At 41.2% G+C, this 22,012-nt stretch overlaps 1 protein-coding gene across 8 annotated transcripts in view; it reads left to right on the forward strand.

Moving 5' to 3' along the window:
- The first annotated feature begins 1,709 nt into the window (after positions 1 to 1,709).
- Positions 1,710 to 22,012, forward strand: part of GPATCH2L (G-patch domain containing 2 like) — a 52,393-nt gene continuing 32,090 nt past the window's right edge. For 6 of the 8 annotated variants that reach the window (XR_007136880.1, XR_007136879.1, XM_047794543.1 and 3 more), the window contains exons 1-5: positions 1,710 to 1,790; positions 3,904 to 4,575; positions 14,401 to 14,465; positions 18,984 to 19,160; positions 21,521 to 21,600. Coding sequence is in view for 6 of the 8 variants with exons in the window: in XM_047794543.1 (XP_047650499.1) it covers positions 3,914 to 4,575; positions 14,401 to 14,465; positions 18,984 to 19,160; positions 21,521 to 21,600 (984 nt within the window). In the remaining 2 variants the exon portion in view is untranslated. The remainder of the gene's footprint in view (positions 1,791 to 3,903; positions 4,576 to 14,400; positions 14,466 to 18,983; positions 19,161 to 21,520; positions 21,601 to 22,012) is intronic. The other 2 variants (XM_047794547.1, XM_047794548.1) reach the window with 2 other exon arrangements.

Here is a 22,012-nt window from a genome sequence, read left to right on the forward strand (position 1 = left end):
TACACAGTAAGTTTCACCTATAGAAAATTCTGAAAATTCATAAAAATGACAGGTGGGAGATACAATCACTTATAATGGAAATATTTTGGATGATTCTGGTCATATTCCCATGCAAGTATAGACTTAATTTCCTTTATGTATGAATAGAGTCATACTCTACATTTTTAAATCTTATTAAAGTACAGCCATCATACAGAGATCTACACAAGCAGAAACTAACGCCTTTTCAAGTAATTAGTCTTCCACAATCAATTTTAAAAGGCTGCAAGGTATTCCATCCCATAATTATACTGTAATTTAGGTATCTAACCCCCGTGGTAGGATTTCTGGCTTTATTCTAGTATTCTCGCTCCTCCCTCCAGAATGCTACAAAGATGCATTTAGCTGTATTTAACATTTTTGTGTTCATTTCCATTTTTTTAAAAGAATAAAATTTGGAGAGGTAGAATTTGTGGGTCAAATGGCATGTGCATATTTACAAATAAAACTTTTTCAGAATAATTTTTGGTTTACAGAAATATTCTGAAGGCACTATAGGCAGTTCCTGTATACTCCACACTGTTTCCTCTATTATTAACAGGTCACATTAGTATAGCACATTTGTCACAGTTCCAATGATCCAATGTTGAGATATCATTAACAAAAGTCCAGATTTCTTTAGTTTTTATTAATGTCCTTTTTCTATTCCAGTTATCCCATCAGGATATCACATTACATTTAGTTGTCATGTCTCTTTAGACTCCTCTTGGCTGTGACAGTTTCTGAGACTTTCCTTATCTTTGAAAACTTTGACAATTATGAGAAATGCTGGTTAGACATTTTGTAGACCGTCCCTTACTTGGGAGTTGTCCATTTCTCCCTTTATGATTTGATTGGGGTTGTGACCTGTGGAAGGAAAGTACAGTAGAGATAAAATGCCATTCTCCTTCATATGGGATCTAGTCCACATACTATCGACATGTTTTATCACTGTTTATGTGAACCTTGATCACCCAGCTGAAGTAGTGCTTATCTAGTTTCTCCACTATAAAGTTACTCCCCTCTCCCCTTTCCATATTGTACTAATCGGAAGGAAGTCATTGCAGAGTCCACATTTAGAATCGTGAGTTATGCATGCCTGGAGGAGTATCTATATAAATTTCTCGGAATTCTGCACCAGATATTTATCTCTTCTTACCCATTTATAAATTTATTTGTATCAATAATTGACATATCAGTTTGGCCTATGGATATTACTTTTATATTTCAAGTTATAATTCAAGACTATTTTACTCGCTTTGTTACTCAAGGCAAGTGTGTTTTTAGTAGTCTGAGTAACTCACTATAACGCTACCCCGCCAAAGGGGATACAACCCGAAGGGTTCCCTAACTTCAGGCACCTTTTATAAAGTAGATCGGCGAGCAAGGGCGAGGCCGATACCCCTCTCCAGCGTCCAATTTCCTGACGCCCTCAAGGTAGATGAAGCCTGCCAGGGCAGGCCTTTCCCCAAGACCGTCACCTCCACCCCATAGGCACCCCATGAATTGCCTGCCCCTGACCGCCTCCCCTCCTTGCGCCTTGCCTTTCTTCCGGGTTCCTTGCCCCACCCCCACCCTCGTGGGGCGGAAGTGGGCGCGGCCGCGGGCAGGAAACGCTCGACAGGGGCGGGCCCTCTCGCTCAGACAGCCCCTCCCATTCTACCCCCGTCCCACCCCTCCGGCCCAGACCGGAAATGAGGTCAGAGAGGGAAGCCCCGGCGGGGAGTCTCGGTCCCAAAAGCGGCGGCCGTTGGAGGTGGCTGCGGCAACCGGTGAGAGGGAGGGGAGGTGTGGGGGTCGGGGCCCAGGAGGCCGGGGCCAGCGAGGATCCCGGCTCAGGGCCGCTGCTGAGTGTCCAGGGGCGCCGCGGAGCCGCGGAGGCCGGCGGGAAGGGCGAGGGTGACGGAGCCTTGTTTTTCAGAGCCCATCTCGGGAGATGAAGGTCGGGCCATCTCCGGGGCGACAGTCACCTTCTCTCTTCTTTGCTTTCTGGCCCTTTGGGGCTGGCGACAGCGAAAGGGTTTGTTGCCCCTAGCTGCAGTCCCCCTCGTCCTTAGGAGCGGGCCAGGGCGTGGGGGGTAGTCCTTCGAAACACGCTTTTTCTCACGTACGTGGCCATGTTGCGACCCCTGAGCCCCGAGGGACCCTAGTCGTCAGGATTTGCATTTTGGCAGTTTCTGCCCTAGAAGGGCTGACCCCCTGACCCGGGTCAGTCCAAATGAGAAGTTGCCTCCTACGCTCCCTCCCCCAATCCCGTCTCCCTCTCCGACCCTGGGCCGGCCTCTCATTTTACTTCTACTATACTAGTTTCGAGATCCTTCCTTTGCGGCGGAGAAAACTGCCTTTTCTGCTTGCCTATCTCGGGGGTCTTATCGGACTGTGCATCCGGGGAGGGCTGGGAGTTGCAGGGTTCTTCTGTTACTGCTCTAATTGCAGCCTTTGAGGCGAGCATTCTCCTGCACAGGCATTTGATTGGCAAGTTGTTCGGTAACTTAGTTCCAAGTTGAAGTTTGTACACTTCTGCCTGTGGTTTTTAAAGCAGTAGTTCTTTTCAGGGAAATAGATTTAGATAAGTGCGCCCCCACTTATATAGCTTGGTTTTAGGGACAGTTGTTCGCCAAACCCCAGTCATGGAGATTTAAACTACTTATTGCTTAAAGAGACTTGGTCGTTTTATGAGTGTGGCTTTTTACACTGAGAAGTTTCGTTTGGTTGGTGGTTTTGGAGCTAGGTGCCCTTATTGCTCCTTCTGCCTTTGAATTGGTTGGCATGAAAATAGATTTTTAGGAAGTCCTTTGCAAAATGTAAACCGTTGAAAGGTAAATACGGTATGAGAGTGGTGCTACAGAGTTTTAAACTCAAATTATGATCTTGAAATACATTGGACTTAAGGGCTAAGGAAAAAGAGCTAATTTAAAATGTATTTAATTAGATGTATGAAATATATCAGACATTTCCTTTTAAGAGGGCATATTGAAAATCACTCCTCCTCCTCTCAGGATCTGGAAGGTTTGCCTGTGAAGTGATCCGTGAAGTATGATGGTTTGACAAGAATAAGTTGAAAAATAGGAAGTTTTGGAAAGCTGTTAGCTGGACATTGTAGACTCCACTCATACTTGTCATTTCAGCCTCAGTTATATCCTGTGATTATCTGGCCCTAAGCACAGAATTTGGTTGATCATTCAATTTATTTTTCTGAAGGATGAGGAGAACTTAAAAGATTCTAATTATTCATGTACTCTATAAGGCTCTTTACTTGGTAGCTTCTGGGTGGTAGTTGGGACCAGAATGGATGCAGATTTTTTTTTTTTCCATGCAGAGAACAAGCCTGGGTCACTATAAATTCTTGGATCACTAAAACTGCAAGCAGTCTTCCAGAAAGTATGTCACTAAGTTGTCTTTCTGTTCCTGCCACAAGCACTCTTATTAGTGACCCCAGACCATAGAACAGTCTTTCATCCTGGTTTTGAAGTTGAGTGTTTTTCTGCTCCTGTCTCATGAGACATTTTCTAATCTTTTTAGATCTCATCATCAGGTAATTTACTTTAGCAAGTTTAATTGGGGGAAAATGAGAAGGGTTTATTTCACTGAGTTTGCTTGTTGTTACTAACAACCCAGTTGTCATCTGGTGCTTAAGAATATGTTGACCTCAGGAATTTAACAAGCGCCAGACACCTATGTTTAGTGGTTTAAGGGAGCATGGATGGTAGGAATAGAGTGTAAGTGTAGCCAGGTAAAAAGTGACTTTATTTGCTATAGATAGGGTGCACTCTGCAGTTCCATGATCAATTTTTTTAAATTATTCAAAAACAACAGATCCTGAGTCTTTCTTTTTCTTCTTTCTTTCTTTCTTTTTTTTTTTTTTGGCGAATTTCCATTTGGCAGATGTGGCCTCATGGATGAGCTGGTACATGACTTAGCCTCAGCCTTGGAGCAGACATCTGAGCAGAATAAGCTCGGCGAGCTGTGGGAGGAGATGGCCCTGAGCCCTCGGCAGCAGAGGCGGCAGCTTCGCAAACGGAGAGGCCGGAAGCGCCGTTCAGACTTCACTCACCTGGCAGAGCATACCTGCTGCTACAGTGAGGCCTCTGAGTCAAGTCTGGATGAAGCCATTAAGGACTGTCGAGAAATGGCCCCAGTCACCAATTTTAGTGACTCTGATGACACGATGGTAGCCAAAAGGCATCCAGCTCTCAACGCCATTGTTAAGAGTAAGCAACATTCTTGGCATGAGTCTGACTCCTTTACTGAAAATGCACCTTGTCGACCGCTCAGACGCCGTCGCAAGGTGAAGCGAGTGACATCAGAGGTGGCTGCCAGCCTTCAGCAGAAACTCAAGGTGTCAGATTGGAGCTACGAGAGAGGCTGCAGGTTCAAGTCTGCTAAGAAGCAGCGTCTGTCCCGCTGGAAAGAGAATACTCCTTGGACCTCCTCAGGTCATGGGTTGTGTGAATCAGGAGAAACGAGGACTTTCCTAAGCAAAACAGGAAGAAAGGAAAGGATGGAGTGTGAAGCAGATGAGCAAAAACAGGGTTCTGATGAGAACATGTCAGAATGGTGAGATCTCCCTTACTAAGTCAAAGATTTTCCTGGTTAATTTTACCCAAAGCACAAATCCCCAGTCTTGATGAGTTCAACTTTCTTTCACCCCTGCCACTGTAATGCTGACTTTGTAGCTCCTTTAACTAATCAGGTAGTGTTTAGCTTCTTAAAGTAAATTCATGGTCCTGTTTCCCTACATCAGGAAGGCTTATTTTATTTTATTTTATTTTTTGTCTTTTTGCCTTTTCTGGGGCCGCTCCTGTGGCATATGGAGGTTCCCAGGCTAGGGGTCTAATTGGCGCTGTAGCTGCCAGCCTACGCCAGAGCCACAGCAATGCGGGATCCGAGCCACGCCTGCGACCTACACCACAGCTCAGGGCAACGCCGGATCCTTAACCCACTGAGCGAGGCCAGGGATCGAACCCACAACCTCATGGTTCCTAGTAGGATTCGTTAACCACTGAGCCACGACGGGAACTCCAGGAAGGCTTATTTTATAGAAACACACTTGTTTCTAAAAATTGTTTAAAACATGTACCTCAAATGTATAACCAAGAGTTTTATTTTTAAAACATTTTGCTGCTCTTTATGCCATGTACTTCATATATAGATACTTTCTGTTTTTTAGAACCAGGGCCTCAGCAGAGGCTGGGGGGTGTGTATGTGTGGATTGGGGGGAAGTATGCAGGTGTCAGGCATATGGAGTTTGTAAATGTTCCTGGTAAACTGTCTTTACCCATTAAGAATCATGGTTTTAGATATTTATAGGCTATAATTCTGTTCTATGCTACCTACAGTTTGACTATTGAGTTTATTTTTATGGCTGACATGCAAGTTGTCTGAACACATGGTAGGCTATGAAAATAACAGTACTGAATCTCATTAGTCTTACAGCAGATGTCATCAGGCCGGAAAAATATGTCTCTAATGAGTGCACATTTAAAATGTCAGTGTAGGAGTTCCCGTCGTGGCGCAGTGGTTAACGAATCCGACTAGGAACCATGAGGTTGCGGGTTCGGTCCCTGCCCTTGCTCAGTGGGTTAATGATCCGGTGTTGCCGTGAGCTGTGGTGTAGGTTGCAGACGTGGCTCGGATCCCGTGTTGCTGTAGCTCTGGCGTAGGCCGGCAGCTACAGCTCCGATTAGACCCCTAGCCTGGGAACCTCCATATGCCGTGGGAGCGACCCAAGAAATAGCAAAAAAAAAAGACAAAAAAAAAGTCAGTGTAATTTTGGGGGCTTTTAACTTTTTTACATCTCAAGTAGGTAGTCCTAGGACTATTGATATACTCCCTGGCTTGATACTTTAATATTATTATGAATATTAATGCGTGATATCTTTTTCGCAGTGAGGATGCCGTTGGTATTTTGGATGCGGCAGTTCTTTGTGGTGTCTCATGTCTTAAAGCATGTATGGCATCCCTCTGTTGTCCCCTCCTTTCATAGTATCAAAACAAATGGCTCTGTGGGTGCTCCCCAGGTGGGCTGAGTAAGTCTCAGTTGAGAACCACTGTATTCTATTATTTTTAATATTAGTTAGCATTTATTAACACTAGCTGTGTGCCAGTCCACTGTATTATTGTGTGGAACATGTATTCTTATTTAATGTTCACAACTCCGTTGTCTGGTAGGTACCACTATTTGTATTTTGTAGAAGAGGAAGTGGAGGTAATGAGTGTGTAGATGATGTGCCCGAGGTCACCCAGTAGCAAAACTGGACCTCAAACTTGATTACGCAGCTCATAGTTAACCATGATGTTGTGGTGTTCTCTGAGCTTGCCTTTTCATGGCTCTTTTTCTCTCTCTTCTTAACTTTTATGACTGTGTAGAACGGATGACCTTTCTGAGGACTTTGCTTCAGACGTTTGTCTGAAAAACAAAGGCATAAATCTTAGGAACTTGGAGGTGAGGCTTTGTCAGTAATAGGAAAAGCTGTTCAGGTCTGTGTGCCTGTACATTTCATAGGTGGTTTTTAATCCGGCTTTAAAATTTTTTCTTACTAACTTTATATTTGCCAGTCTGTGCACCTAGGTAGGCTTATAATTTGGCTTTCATGATTTTCCTCTAATGCGTATTCTAAGACCTGTTTACCCAATTTGTATGTGTAATTTTGGAATATAAAGATTTTTATTCCCCTCATCGTGCTTCTTGTAATCAAACAAGAAATGCTTAGTCAACTTGTCAACTTCACAATATTGAAACCCTCAATTGAGGCATTCAAGTTTGTTTTACTATCAAGCTTACATACCAAATAGTCATCATCTTACTGTTAAGAATGGTAATTAAAAAAAATCTCTTTTGGGGATGATATTTTTGGGTGTGTATCTTTCTTCCCCAGAATTTCTTGTTAAATCATGACATAATTGTGTGAGCGACTGTTAACTCTGTCTACTCTGAGATCACAGCCCAAGTGTGGTTCCAGATACAGAGCCTGTAACGTTGCAGTGAGGCACTTCAGTCTTTCTAGATCCTTCTTACCCCAGACATGTCTGCTGCACGTTCTAGTCAAGTTGTGATAATATATATTCTAGTTATCTGAAAGCCTGGATAAACTGAGATAGGCAGCAATTCTTATGAAATACTTATTCTTTTCAAGTTGAGGAGACCTTGTTCCCCTATTTGGGCTATTTCCCTGGCCCATGATTTAAGAGTTTTTTCGAAGAACCCAGAGTTCTTTGGTGGACACCAAAATCCTTGTAGCTATGAGGGCATAATGGGTGGAATAGTAGCAGACAAAGAATGAGAAAAATTCTTCTTTAAAATCTAATTATTTAAGTTCACCTTTGCTTATGCTAATTCATCTGTAGTTACAAACAGAAGCGCTTTGTATTTTTTTCCCTCTGGGGAAAGAAGGTGATTCTTACTTATTCTTTGACTTCATATTATGTTCAGCCTGTCAGCAGTGAGGAATTATTAGGCACACCTCATAAAATAGGACCAGCGGGAGTTCCCGTCGTGGAGCAGTGGTTAACGAATCCGACTAGGAACCATGAGGTTGCAGGTTGGATCCCTACCCTTGCTCAGTGGGTTAGCGATCCGATCCGGCGTTGCCGTGAGCTGTGGTGTAGGTTGCATCTCGAGTCGGATCCCGAGTTGCTGTGGCTCTGGTGTAGGCCGGTGGCTACAGCTCCGATTCGACCCCTAGCCTGGGAACCTCCATATGCTGTGGGAGCGGCCCAAGAAATGGCAAAAAGACGAAAAAAAAAAGAACCATCATTTGAGTATGTTTAAGTAGGAAATAGTTTATGATTTAGATATTTTACTGTTTTAGTGAGTTGGTTCTGTCAGAATTTTCCCTCTTTTCTGCATTAAAGGTAATACTTTCAAGAATCCTCTTGGTTATTTAAATCTCCTTGGATGAGCCATTTTATTTGCATACAAATCAAAGTGTGAAGCTTACTCTTTGTTAGTGGTATGGAGAGTTGTCAGTAAATGATCCAGCTTGCAAAATTATTAGGAGGAAGTTGTCATTAAGTATTACTTGCCTAGTCAAAGGATAGAGTTCTTTTAAAAAGTGTGTGTTAGGTGTTTTAGGTTTGAAAATGTATGTTTCAGTCAACTTTATTTCTACTTTCCTTAAATTCACCCTGCTAACTAAACATCGAGTAATTCTCAGCTTAACCGATAATTTTTGCTTTTCTCTTTCCCTTCTTCCTTCAATTCTGTACCCAACCAATCCCTCAAGAGTTCTGAGGAACTGAAAGTGGTTATGATGTAGTAGTTTTTTAATGCCTGAAAAAAGCAGTTATTATTTTATTATTTTTCTCTGCATGTGTTTTCCATTCTAAAATGGAACAACTCTTTTGTAAAATTATTTTCTACTGATCTTTATTCATATTGTCTATATAACAGCTATTAATTAGGTGAGTCATAGCCTAATTTTGCTTTATTCTTCACTAACAGATCATGAATTTATTTCCCTTAAATATAGTTTTCTTCTTTCGTAAGTGAATTGGTTTGGTGATGGCCTGAAGTTGCAGTCAGGAGCTTTCCTAAGGTGATGTATTAGAAGCTGATCTCACAGGAAAGAAAATATTCCCTTCTCTTGGAAGCCAAGTGACAGAGATAGAGTGCTAAACCTTCCCCCTCCTTCTCTAGCCCAAGCTGACCTTCTGCGGCCCCTTGGTGCCTCTTGTTTTCTTATTTTTATAGAAAATCAATATCCCTTCTGACACAAACAATAGCTCAGAAGCAAGAATAAATGAGAGAAAGCTGAGATCTCTGTCCATCACCTCTCACTTTAACTCCCTCAAACTCTTTAATTATGAGCGTGCTTTGCTCCAGGTATTTGCGACAGTGAAATTGCTAAATGAGGACCATTTTAACCAAAGATTGGGTGATCAATAACACTCTATAGCAGTAGCTTGTTGGATCAATAGCATTCATTATTTCATGGTTAAGGTAAGTAGCCTCCTTTGCAAGTGGAGGTCATTAATCAGGGGTTACTGGAACTGTGGGAAAGAATATATGTGGTAGGTTGAGGATGTTCTGTTTTCTATTCTGACCAAGAGGATATTTACCTTTGTTGCAAATTGTTCCATTGCATTTGAGAGTATTGAATAGCTAGCATAGTGTGCTTATATAGATTTATTCAAAGCTCTGCTGCTGTTTCCTTAGGAACAATTGAAAAAGACAACTTAGAAGGTGGAGTTGATACTTTAGTGTTTGAAGATCTGTCTTCTTGAAAGAAATGTTAAGATTATTCTGTGACTCCAGAGGATGGAACTTGGACTCATAGGTAGAAAGTACAGAGTCAAGTGTTGCCTCAGTATAAAACACGACATTCTGAAAATTAGAACTTTATAAAAATGAAGTGAGTTGTTTTACCAGGTAGTGAGTTCTAGATCACTGGAGGGATTCAACCCTGGGCTTGGCGACCACTTACTGAGTTATTGTAGAGTTGGAGAGGTTGAACTGAATGACCTCTGAGGCCCTTTGCAACACTGATTTTGTAATTCTTCTCGGTCACAACCTCCTTCTCATCACTGTAACTTCATATTTTAAAAAGCATCTGGTAAGCAGCCTCAGCTGCTCCCCCAAATACTTATGAAAACATAAAACATTGCAGACATACATTGCCAGAGACCAGGACTTAAAGTTAGCTTATTGGCCAGGTTTTCTCCGACACCAGTGCTGATAGAGCTGCACTGGAGGATGCAGCTGGAAGTCCACATAAGCAGTGCTGAGCCTGCCCTGACGGTAGGTAGTCAGCCCTTGGTTCAGAAAGGAAGGGTTTGGTTCAGTCATAAAATTGGGTAGCTTCAGTTTTGAGCCAGAGTGTTGTTTCATCCTTTACTTCCCAATCAGTATCTTTCAGTTTCTATTTGGAGGGTGTAACTCCCAGGATATTCTCAGATAGGGAATCATAGTGTGTGCATTTTGTGTTTGGCAGGAGGAGGTAGTCATAGCGTGTTGCGTCCTGGGAAAGGCAGTCTCCAAGAGTAGTTTACTGTTGGCATGGAGAGAGAAAGAGGAAGCACTCTTAATAGTAGTGCATTCTGGAAACTGTAATGTTTTATATACCTTCATTTATTGCAAACTCCTGGAGTGGGCTCAGAATCAGTGAGGGTTAGAAGAAGATCCCGTCTCAGTCCAGCATAGCTGGATGAGATGAAATGCTACCAGTGACACTGGGAATTAGGCTAGGGACTCTGTACATCATCCTCTCGGCCAGTTGTAGATGGGAGAAGAGCACGTTACCCATATCCAAGGGAGTAGAGAATGGGACCAGGGTAATTACATACCCTTTCTGTTGGTGTATACCAAATTCTAGGTAAAGCACTTCTCAACAGGAGGCCATTGGACAAATTCTGCAGAATAAGGGAGAGAGATCATCATCCTGAATGTTCACAGGAAGAACACATCTTTGAAAATGATTGCCAGTGGAAACCAGAAGAACTTTCTAGAAAATCTTCGTTAGGATACAACGAGGTATAGTCACTTTGAAACAGGAGCAATGAGTCATAAGGACAGGAAGACAACTATATCAAACCCATTAGTATGGGAGGAAAAAGTGAAGGGAAATTCGAAATGTAATTGTAATGTTAAAATGAAGGACAATTCATTCTGCAGAAAACTGAGTTGATGATGTGGAAAACTTTGGAAACTCTCCCAAAATGTACAGAGAGGAGATAAAAGTGAGAGAGAAGATAGATGATAGATCTGGAGGACAGAGAATAGAGGCCCAATCGGCAAGTATGTAAATATTCCCAAGGAAGAAACCAAAGCTTTGATGTGGAAGAATAATTTGTATAGCTGAAGAGAAAACGTGTTCCTGGGTTGAAAAAAAATTGAGTATAGAGATTAGAAGGGAAAACTAAAGAGACCTCTCCTTAGATATATTTGGCAGTATTTTTGCATTCTGCATTGGTGGTGAGAGTGGAGCAATTATTAGGAAAAGTCTCAAAAGGGATGAAAATAAGGTTGGCCTTCATCCCCACGGCACTGAATGTGAGGGGCTAGACCTGCCTGTAGAATTTTGAGGAGGGGAGTGTTGCTGTCTTCCCCCGCCCCTTCTCTGAATTTTATGTATTACTAAGATAGATTTCAGGTGGAAAGGCACCAGAAATTAATTCTCAGATATTCAGGTCTCAGAGTGTATGCTCTTTAAAAGTTTACTCTGAAAAGACGTTTCATGTAACTGAGGATGAATCTCTGTTAGCGCTAAGAAAAGGTAAGTCTCAGGATAGGGGGACTTCTCTAAGGCCTACCCCATAGCTCAATAGTAGAGTCCTGACAAAAATTATCATCTCCACAGAGTGTACCTGGTTACAGTAGCTGCGTAAATGAATGTGTGAGAGTAGAGAGGTTGCTGCCACCTTTTGTGGTACCATCTGAACGAAACTGAAAAACAAACTCCCTTGTTACATTCTCATAACCTGTTACGGGAATAATCTTGTGGTTGGTGTGAGATACTTCTCTGAAAAACCTGTCCCTCAGTCATGTTTACTTCTGGACTCAGTAGTCTAATTACATATGGTTACAAATGTACCACCTCAATCCAGGAATAAGGAGGAAAAAAAGTTGAGCAGAGATGTTTTGGATGATAGGTGTAGGAGGGACCTTTCTTCTTTTCTGAATTCTAAGTCAATATTTTTTTGTTAAATGTATTTTTATTTAATAAAACATTAAAATGAGAACCCCTTACTTCTTAGCATGATGATATAAGCCATAACTCTGTCTTGCTTCTTTCTTTCAAAATTGGATGTAAAAGACACCTCTTATTTAAGCTACTTGGCTAATCTTGAATGAGAATCCCAAGTGGTAACTTACTGATACCAACTTTTGATTATAGAAGATAAACTAATTCTGTGTCTCCTTAACTGTAATTGTGAAAGGTATAAATTACTCTCATTCAGTTCTAAGTTTATAGTCTTCCATGGTTAGGAATGAAAGAATTAGCAAGATTTTAGGTCAGAGGACAAGCTGTGTTTTTTCCTTTCCATTGTGGGAATTCAGAGAGGTATGTCTTATTGAAGTTAGAAGTGTCTCACTAGAGCTAGGAAGAGGGGAATTATTTTCATGAAAGAATTCATAAAAATTCTGTTATTATCTGTTGCTGCAGAGAAAATTGCCCTAAAACTTAGTAACTTTATAAAACATTTATAGTCTCAGATTTCCTAAATTCAGGAATCTGGGAGCAGCTTAGCTGGCTGACTCTGGTTCAGAGTCTCACACTGTTGCAGTCAAACTGTTGGTCAAGGCTGCAGTTGTCTCAGGCTCAACTGGGGCTAAGGAAGCCACTTCCATGCTCACACACAGGGCTTTTGGCAGATCTCATTTCCTCGTTTCCTTCTCCTCTTGGAGAGCCTCGGTCTCTTTCCATGTGGCCCCCTTTACAGGGCTGTTTAGCATCCTCAAGACATGGTAATTGTCTTCCCCTAGAGTGAACTGTCTGAGAGAGGAGCAAGAGGGAACTCTCATTCGAGTGCCCAAGGCGGAAACCATTGTCAGTTATAACCTAGTCTTGGAAGTGACATACCTTTCCACCTGCCTCTGCTGATGGTTACATAGGCCAACCAGGGTGTGAAGTACCAGGAGGCTGGGATCATTGGCAATCTCTGGGAGCCTGGTTACCACAGGTGGCTGCTGGTCTTCTGAAACTTGTTCCTAACTTAGTGTGAAGCTAAATTCAGGAATAGTATTCTCAGATTAATATTTTCCCAAAACTTACTAAAAGAATGTTTTTACTTTGATTTCAAAGGAGGGACACTCAAGAACTATAAAAGCAAGCAAAGTATAGAGCCTCAGAGTGTATATTGTTGTATTTTAAGTAGGTATACTGAAGATGAATATTTGTTTATTTTGGCCACATCTGCAGCACGCAGAAGTTTCCAGGCTAGAGATCGAACCCAGGCCATAGCAGTGACCTGAGCTGCTGCAGTGACAGTGTGGGATCTTTCACCCACTGTGCCCACAAGGGAATTTCTGATTTTTTTTTTTTTGCTTTTTAGGGCCACACCTGCAGCATATGGAGGTTCCCAGGTGAGGGGTTGAATTGGAGCTGTAGCTTCCGTCCTACGCGACAGCCACAGCAAGGCAGGTTCCAAGCCATGTTTGTGACCTACGCTGCAGCTCATGGCAACGCCGAATCCTTAACTCACTGAATGGAGCCAGGGATCAAACCTGCATCCTCATGGATGCTACTTGGGTTTGTTACCACTGAGCCATGACGGCAACTCCCTGAATATTTATTTTTAAAATTTCAGATATGGCATTAAGGAGGAGAGCTTCTCTCTGAAGTGAGTTAGTGATTAGTTTTCTTGGTGCTCAGCATGTATGATGCATATTTAGCTGATAAGCAGTAGTAGTCAAAGTACAGCGAGAGCTTCAGCTGTGTGTGAATGTTTTAAGTAGCACAAAGCAAAGGAATACTTTTTCCCTAGTTCAGTTAATCTGTTTACATTTTCAGGAGAATGAGAAATGAGAAGTGCTGAAATTCTTAAGTATCTTATGAATAGAGAAACATGGAATTTACTTTTAGTTAATGAAGTGAATCTGTCTGTACCACCTATGTTTTGGTGGCCATTCAACGAGCACATGGAGATAAGCCACCCTGGCTCTGTTGCTTATTTGCTGTGTAATACTGGGCAAGTTGCTAAACCTCTCTAAGCCTCATGCCTTCATCTGTAGAGTGAGGTTGCCATAGTTACTTTATAAGGTTTTGTGGTAGAAGAAATGAAGTAATGACTATAAAGCACTTAGTACTTTGGCCTGTAGTAGATCCAAAAAATGGTATTACTGATATTAATAGTAGCCGTCTATGTTAATAGTTTTCCTAATAATTCAATTACCAAACCTGTTCTTGAGATACTCATTTAGATATCTGCTGAGAGCAGTGTGTCCCTCTCGGGTGAACTCAGTGCAGGAAAAATATTAGATTTCACAGGCCACATATTAGTTTTCCTTTTAAAGTGAAAATAGATTCGAGTCCCTTAGAATTTAGATTACTATTTTAATAAGAATGCAAGTGAGGAAATTACTATTAGTTTAGCCTCGGAAATAATAATATTTGGGAACATGTAAGAATTTTGCCCTAGAAGTAGCTTTTTACTCTTTTATCCTTTGCCTTCACATAATAGCCCTACAGTCTCACAAAGTGGGTTCACATGCCTCATAGCATCCCATCCTCGGTGCAGTCCATCCACATTTTATGTGCATGGAAACAGGATTAGAGAGGTGCAGTGACATGACACAGAGGCCGTACAAGGGGAGGCAACAGAGCTGATTTGAAGGAGTTCATTCCATTTATGTAGCATTTACTGAAAACCAGAAGATGAATAGACATGCTTTGTTTGTGACTGGAGCTGATACATTCTCTTGTGTCTTACTCTTTTTTTCAGTGAAACCAGCAGTGTGTGTAGCAGCAGTGACACAGGGCTCTTTACCAATGATGAAGGACGGCAAGGTAATCTTGATCCCAGCCTTGGGACATTGGCTCAGTGTTTCTGGGAAGATTCTCATGGTTCTGGGAGTAACTTCCTGAGAATACGATGGCTGTCTGATAGTGGTTCTCACACTTTGACAGGGCATAAGAGCCACCTGTCAAAGTGTTAAAACTATAGGTTCATGAGCTTCTAGAAATTAAATAGGTCTAGAGTTGGCCCCTGGCATCTGCATTTTTTCGCAAGCACCTGTGGTGATTTTTTTTGCAGGTAGTTAAGACTTTGAGAATGATTGATCCCAGGGGGTTATAGTGTCAAGGATGGGACTTTGAGAAGTTGCTTCTATAAACCAAAAAATGACCTCATTATTATTATTTTTTGTCTTTTTTTTTGCCATTTCTTGGGCCGCTCCCACAGCATATGGAGGTTCCCAGGCTAGGGGTCGAATCGGAGCTACAGCCACCGGCCTATGCCAGAGCCACAGCAACGCGGGATCCGAGCCGCGTCTGCAACCTACACCACAGCTCACGGCAACGCTGGATCGTTAACCCACTGAGCAAGGCCAGGGATTGAACCCACAACCTCATGATTCTTAGTCGGATTCGTTAACCACTGCGCCACGGCGGGAACTCCAAAATAACCTCATTATTACTGGATGTTAAGACATTCCTATTTTCACAGAGAAATTATTTTATAGTCTTATTTATACAGAACACTGTAGTGTTCTGGGCTAATATATTATAGAAAACATCTTTCTGAAGTTTGGTGAGCACTGTGAATAAGGTATATGTTAATTATTCTTTATTTTTACTACTCAAACAGTAATTTGGTCTTGTCCTGTACACTTGCTTAGTGTCATACTAATTGTGTACCAAAAAAGAATTTCTAAGAGCTCCTTTGGCCTCTAGTTTTCTTAATCTAAATAAGGGATTTGGAAAATCTCTGAAGTCCCTAATGAAATCCAGTGATTTTTCTCCAAGGGTTAAGTAACTGAAGGACAGAAGCATGGTGGCTACATGTCTGGATTGATACGGATAGGCTCCTTAGTAACTGAAGGGATCCTGTGTCTGTGAGACTTAGGTTCCAGGTCCTGATTTTGGAGAGAGATCATGAGAAAGTATCTCACCCATACCAGAGTTGGGGGCATAGATAGAGTTGTTGAGCTTCCTGCCATAATGGAGGTTGTGAGTTCATTTCTATCATTTTCTGATTCTGAGGGAGCTAGTGTCATTAGAAGCTGTGTGGGCTCTAATTAGGGTCTAGATTTCTTAGGAAAGACTGGAGCATACTTTCAGAATACTCATTTTTGTTCTTTTTCTTTGCTTCTATATAGAATCATAAGGCACCTCTTAAAGGCTATAGAATATGTATATAGAGGTATATGAAAATGTGGACCTATTACAACAGGTTAAGTTTGGGACCTTTGGAAAACCTTTCCACTGTTAAGGAATCCTTGGTGTATTATGGATGTTTGTAGAATATTTTATAGTTTTAGCTTTCCTCTTTGTTTCTGCCTCAACTTCACACATTTTGGTAATATTTATATGCTTAGAGTTCTCAGCACAAAGTCTCGTTATTTCCTGCTTCTATGTCTTTGTTTACGTTGGTCTTTCTGCCTGAAATCTCATTCTTACTTTTCCTTGAATGGTCATCTTCCAAGACAAAGTTCTCCTTTTGCTCTTCTGGGGCATATTTATGGACTCCATGTGTGGGGTTTCCTGGCCTCAATTTCTCATTGGGTTTGGCCAGTAAGAGGCAACAGCAGAAGTTTGTTGAGAAGGAGGTAAATAAGACTGGGCGTATTAGTCAGGTTTTTATTATGATAATACTCTTTAGCAGACCTCAGATTTCAGTGGTTTACTACATCAATTTCTTGCTGTGGGACTTGAGGTTGGCTGTGGTTCAGTTGATCTTTTTTGGGCTCAGCTGGTCTCCAGGCTTCAAGTTAGGTTTGTAGCTTCTCATTTTTTCTTATTCTGTGACCTAGACTAATGGAACAATGAGCTCTCTGTGACATGGACTTCTCCTGGTGGCAGATATGCATGGCAAATGACCAAGCCAGACCATATATGAATATTTAAAGCTTTTGCTTGAATCTCATCCACTAATGTTCTCCTATCTAAAGCAAGTCATGTAACCATAAACCCAGTATTTTTAGATGAGGAAGTGTGCTCTGTCTCAAGGGGAAAGGGCCAAGGGCGGGGGTGTATCATTCTATTATAGGGAGGTAGTGAAGAGTTGGAAACAATCATGCAGTGTACCACATCGGGTTACAGCTCTCCCCAACTCCCTTTCCGTTGGACTGCAGGTTAGTCATGATTGTGTTCTTCTGTGTATAGGAAGGCTGCTGCTTCTCCTGGAACCACAGTTCTCTCTACCTCTAGGAATGGCAGAAACTCCCTGCTGTGCTGGCTCTAGGATGCTTCTGCATCCTTTTGGCTTCTCCTTATACTGACTAAACCTTTGTAAATGATCACTTCACTGAAATCTCAAATACCCCATTTAAATGTGTGCATGTTTCCTAAAGGATTTCTAATTTGCTCCGTGTAGGGGTCATCTAGAACCCTTAACTCTTTTCTTTTCCTGTCCTTACTGCTTTCTTATCACTTACCATATTATTACATTATTGTTTATAGATGCATTGGTGCTATTGAAGCTTTTCAGAGGCATGACTTTTTTATTATTCGTTACCTCAGTAGGTAACACATTGCCTGGCACATATATAAGCTCTTAATAAGTAGTTATTTGGGAACCCAGATAAGGGGAAAGTGCTCCCTTTTCTCCCTCAAACAGGATTATACATAGAACCTTAAGTTATAAAACAACCAAATCTATTTTGGTTAAAGCAAGATCCTAGAGGAGCAGGCTGTCCAGAGCCTGATCCACTCAGTCTTTCCCTTATTCCCTGGCAGCACTCTTTTGAGGAGCTCCTGCATCAGGCATCCTAGCGAACCCAGGTTGAAGACTGCTGGTCTAGATGATCTCATAGGGTTCCTTCCAGTCCAGTGAGTCCCTTTTTATATTATCAAAAAATCTTGAGTGAAAGCTTAAGAACCAAAAAAAACTCCATTGTCCTGCTGTTTGTCCTCAGAAAATATGATCTAGCTAAATATACTCTAAATGGCCTAAGGAATACTTAAGGATATGAAGGAATTAATACATTGACTTGTAGTAAAATTAATCATTGATAATTCTGATGCCTGTCTTTAATTCATCCTTATACGTGGTTTGGTGAGATGCTTTTAGAGCAGTGGTTCTCAAAATGTGGTCCCCGGACCAGTTTAGTATCAGTCACTAGGGAATTTGTTAGAACTGCAGATATTTTGTTCTGTACCAAAATCAGAAACTTTGGGTTAGGGTCTATCAGTCTATGTTCTAGTAACCTTTCCTGGTCCTTCTGATGCACACTAAAGGTTGAGAACCATAGTTTTAGAAATATAGCTATTGGCAGTATGTTTTTATAAGCCAACACTTCAAGTAACATCTTTAGTGGCTTCATTTTCCCCTTTTAAAGATTTCTGCATTGAGTTATTATCCTGTTAGTGGTCCGTGAATCTGATACTTCATGTGATGAGCATGACCTGAGCAGTTTCCCTGGGATCCAGAACACATTAGAGCATGAATGCAGTATGAACTCTTTAATAATTTCCTTCATCCTTGCTGTCTTGAAAGAGATGTGGGTGGCAGACATGAAGTTATCCATCTTACACTTAATGGGCAGGAATAAGCTCAATTTGGAAATTGAGATGCTATATTTATATCCAGTAGAAAGAAGTTTGAACCAGGACTCTGGCTGTTTGGGTTTAGTCTTGACTTTGTCATTAATGAAGAGTATGGCCTTGAGCATATTGCATAACTTCTTGACAAGCCTTGGGGGATTTTCTTATGGCTAGTTTTTTTCCTGATAGCTTGGATTGCCATCAGGATGATTTTCTGTCCCATTAATGAATTGTCAAGGGTGAAACAAGTTATGGATATACATTGTTTATTCACCTATTATGAGAAACACAAATATAGCAAGAAATCCCTTGGGAACACCTAGTTTTGAATTGAGAAACGTTCGTGGGCTTTGAACCCTCAAATTCATTTATAACACTTAGAATGGTACATGGAAGGCAGTTTATTTTTGTGTTAGAGGTTTTGGAGTTAGGCTTTGGGTTCAAACAGTAGCTTCATTTACTGTCTTGACCTTGACTTCTCTGTGCTTTAGTTGCCTAATTTATAAGTTAGAGTTAGCATAAGGTTTGAAAGAGGTAACAAAGTTACAGATTTTTAGCATGGATTCTAAGGCTTAGTAAGCGGTAACTCTATTAGTTTTTACCATCAAAATCAGTTGAGTGTACCACAGTATGACGTTTATGTGAAACTAGTTTAATGTTCCTGTTTTCATTGTAGTATGGATCAAGAAGTATCAAAACAATTTTTTTGTACTTTGTTTTTAAAGTGTTCTTAAATCTGTAGCGCTGAGAAATCATCTTTCCATTTGGTTTTTCATAGAGCATGTTAAAATTCGAGCTTATGGGAGGATCTCTTTACTTTAGGGGATGATGAGCAGAGTGATTGGTTCTATGAAGGAGAATGTGTCCCAGGATTCACTGTTCCTAACCTTCTGCCCAAGTGGGCTCCTGACCATTGCTCGGAAGTAGAGAGAATGGATTCCGGACTGGATAAACTTTCAGATTCCACATTCCTTTTACCTTCTCGGCCAGCTCAGAGAGGTGAGTTCTGAGGAGCCCAAAATATACCTCACACTTTTATGGCTCTTTTTGGGGAAGCATACTTATACCTGTAAGCATGTGCTAACTACCTGAATTTTAGAACTAGCTCAGGGATTTTTCTCAAAAAATTCAAGGGTGAGTCTCAAAGGTTGAGGTTCTCTTACCTAAATCAGTCCATGGAGACTCTTGGAATATATATACATTAGCAGGGCATTCCTTCAGCTTGCCATTGCCATTCGTGCCAGATTTAAGAAGCCTAGCAGTGTGTCACTGCTGCTTGTCCTGCTGTGAAAACTGATGGGCTTCTGAGTGCTCAGTGGAAGCCTGAAATAGTAGATCTTGGAAGAGAGCAGATTTCAGTAACAGCATTCACATACAAGGTATAATGACATTTTTTAAATGGATGATTTAAAAATATTTAAAAATTTTTGTTTTAGTAACTCCATTATTGTGGACTGTAACACAAACGTATGTCCTTTCCCTTTGTTTTCCATCGGTTATGATGTAATGTAGCAAGGTAGAGTGGAATGCACCTAGGACAGGGGAAGGAAGTGTGGTGGTAATATTCTCCAGTACTGTCTCCCCTGCTCTGTGACTGTGACAGTTACTTCATTTCCTTGGAACATCAGGGTCATCACTTAAGATATCATGACATTGAACAAAACTGTTTCAGAGGTTTCTTTTTTTAGTTCATTAAATTTATGATGCAAAGATTCCTGGTAATCAATTATCAGCCAGTTAATCAGTTATCAGGTATTTGTTGAGCATCTGTTGGTGATCAGAATTACACTAAGAGCCATAAATTCCTATTCTATAGCATTTCATTATAATGAATTTGGGTGATTGAAAGGCCTTCTCAGAGCAGTTGGTTCTTGGTAAAGACTCATGCCTGGCTGAGGCACATTCTTTGCTACCTTATTAACTTTCATAAACGTTTCAGTAACTACTTCTAAAAGTTCTTTTTTTTTTGTCTTTTTGTCTTTTTTTTCTTTTAGGCCACACCTGTAACATATGGAGGTTCCCAGGCTAGGAGTTGAATCAGAGCTGTAGCCGCTGGCCTGTACCACAATCACAGCAATGCAGGATCCAAGCCGCGTCTGCGACCTACACCACAGCTCACGGCAACGCCAGATCCTTAACCTACTGAGCGAGGCCAGGGATCGAACTCTTGTCCTCATCTATGCTAGTCAGGTTTGTTAACCACTGAGCCATGATGGGAACTCCTAAAAGTTCTTTATGGACCACTTAAAGTACACATGAGCAAGAATAAGAAGAAACTTCTAAAGGCCTGTAACTCATACTCAGAGTCATTGATAACATTTTGTGTGGATTCTTCCAGTTGTCTTTTCTTTTTTTAATTAATAAGTTAGTTAGTCTTTTTAGGGCCATAGCCGTGGCATATGGAGGTTCCTAGGTTAAGAGTCAAATTGGAGCCGTAGCCACTGGCCTACTCCATAGCCACAGCAATGCCAGATCCGAGCCACGTCTGCGACCTATACCATAGCTAATGGCAACACTGGATCCTTAACCCACTGAGCGAGGCCAGGATTGAACCTGTGTCCTCAGATTTGCTGAGCCATGATGGAAACTCTCAGTTGTCTTTCTTTTTTTTTAGCATTCTTTTTTTTTTTTTTTTTGGTATTTCTTTGGGCCGCTCCTGTGGCATATGGAGGTTCCCAGGCGTAGGGGTCGAATCGGAGCTGTAGCCACTGGCCTACACCAGAGCCACAGCAACGCTGGATCTGAGCCGCATCTGCAACCTACACCACAGATCACAGCAACGCCGGATCGTTAACCCACTGAGCAAGGGCAGGGACCAAACCTGCAACCTCATAGTTCCTAGTCGGATTCCTTAATCACTGCGCCACGACGGGAACTCCTCAGTTGTCTTTCTATATGGAGAACATATAGAGCTCTTAGGGAAAAAAAAAGGGATTATACATACATGTTATTTTTTACCTATTTCATGAGTTAGATTGTTTTTGAGATAATAGCTAACAGTTAATTTGTAATTAGAATTTGTTGATAATACCTTATATTTATGTAGTGTTTTCAGTTTATGAAGTATTTTCCATGCGCTATTTCATTGAGTCTTTAAAACAATCCTGTAAAATAGGACTGAGCAAGTGATTATTCCTCTTTTATAAATGAGGATGCCTAAGTTGGAGGTAAATGACATGCCTAAGATCATACTACTGGTGACAAAGACGTGGGGATAATAAATCCTTGGCAAATAGCCTGGTGATACTAATTTAAGGTCAGTTTAGTAAGGCCTTTGGTGTACTAGAAGCCTATCATTGCTAATAAATCTTCTGTATTCAGTACTGAGGTCGTTTTTTTTTTGTTGTTTTTTTTTAAAGGGTACCATGCTCGCTTTAATCGTCTGCCTGGAGCTGCAGCTCGATGCCTCAGAAAGGGGCGAAGAAGGCTTGTTGGGAAGGTGATAGCTCTCCCTGTTTGCTAGGCTAGTTGGGAAAGTAATATTCCTTGTGGAATTTGTATATTCTGTGGATAATCAGAGGTGCTGCAGAACTCCCTGGGGTTAATTAAGCCAAAGGTATTTTGCAAGTTCACAAGAGTGAACATTATATAGGACATGACTGAATACACACAATAAAAGATGAAGCTTGATTCATACAGAAGTTTTGACTGCAAACACTGTTGTGACAGTGCCTTCTATTTGTAAAGAAATCTACAGACCTGATCTGTCTCCTCTTTTCTTTTGATCTTATTATATAAGTTGAAATACTCTTGGCTTCTTTATGACTCCTCTTGAATTCATGAATGCTTCTTCTATTCTAACTTTGGTCTTTTATTCTAGAATTCATTAAAAAAGAAAAAAACTGGGGCGG

This window comes from Phacochoerus africanus, chromosome 9 (assembly GCF_016906955.1).
Source record: "Phacochoerus africanus isolate WHEZ1 chromosome 9, ROS_Pafr_v1, whole genome shotgun sequence".
Classification (NCBI taxonomy): Eukaryota; Metazoa; Chordata; class Mammalia; order Artiodactyla; family Suidae; genus Phacochoerus; species Phacochoerus africanus.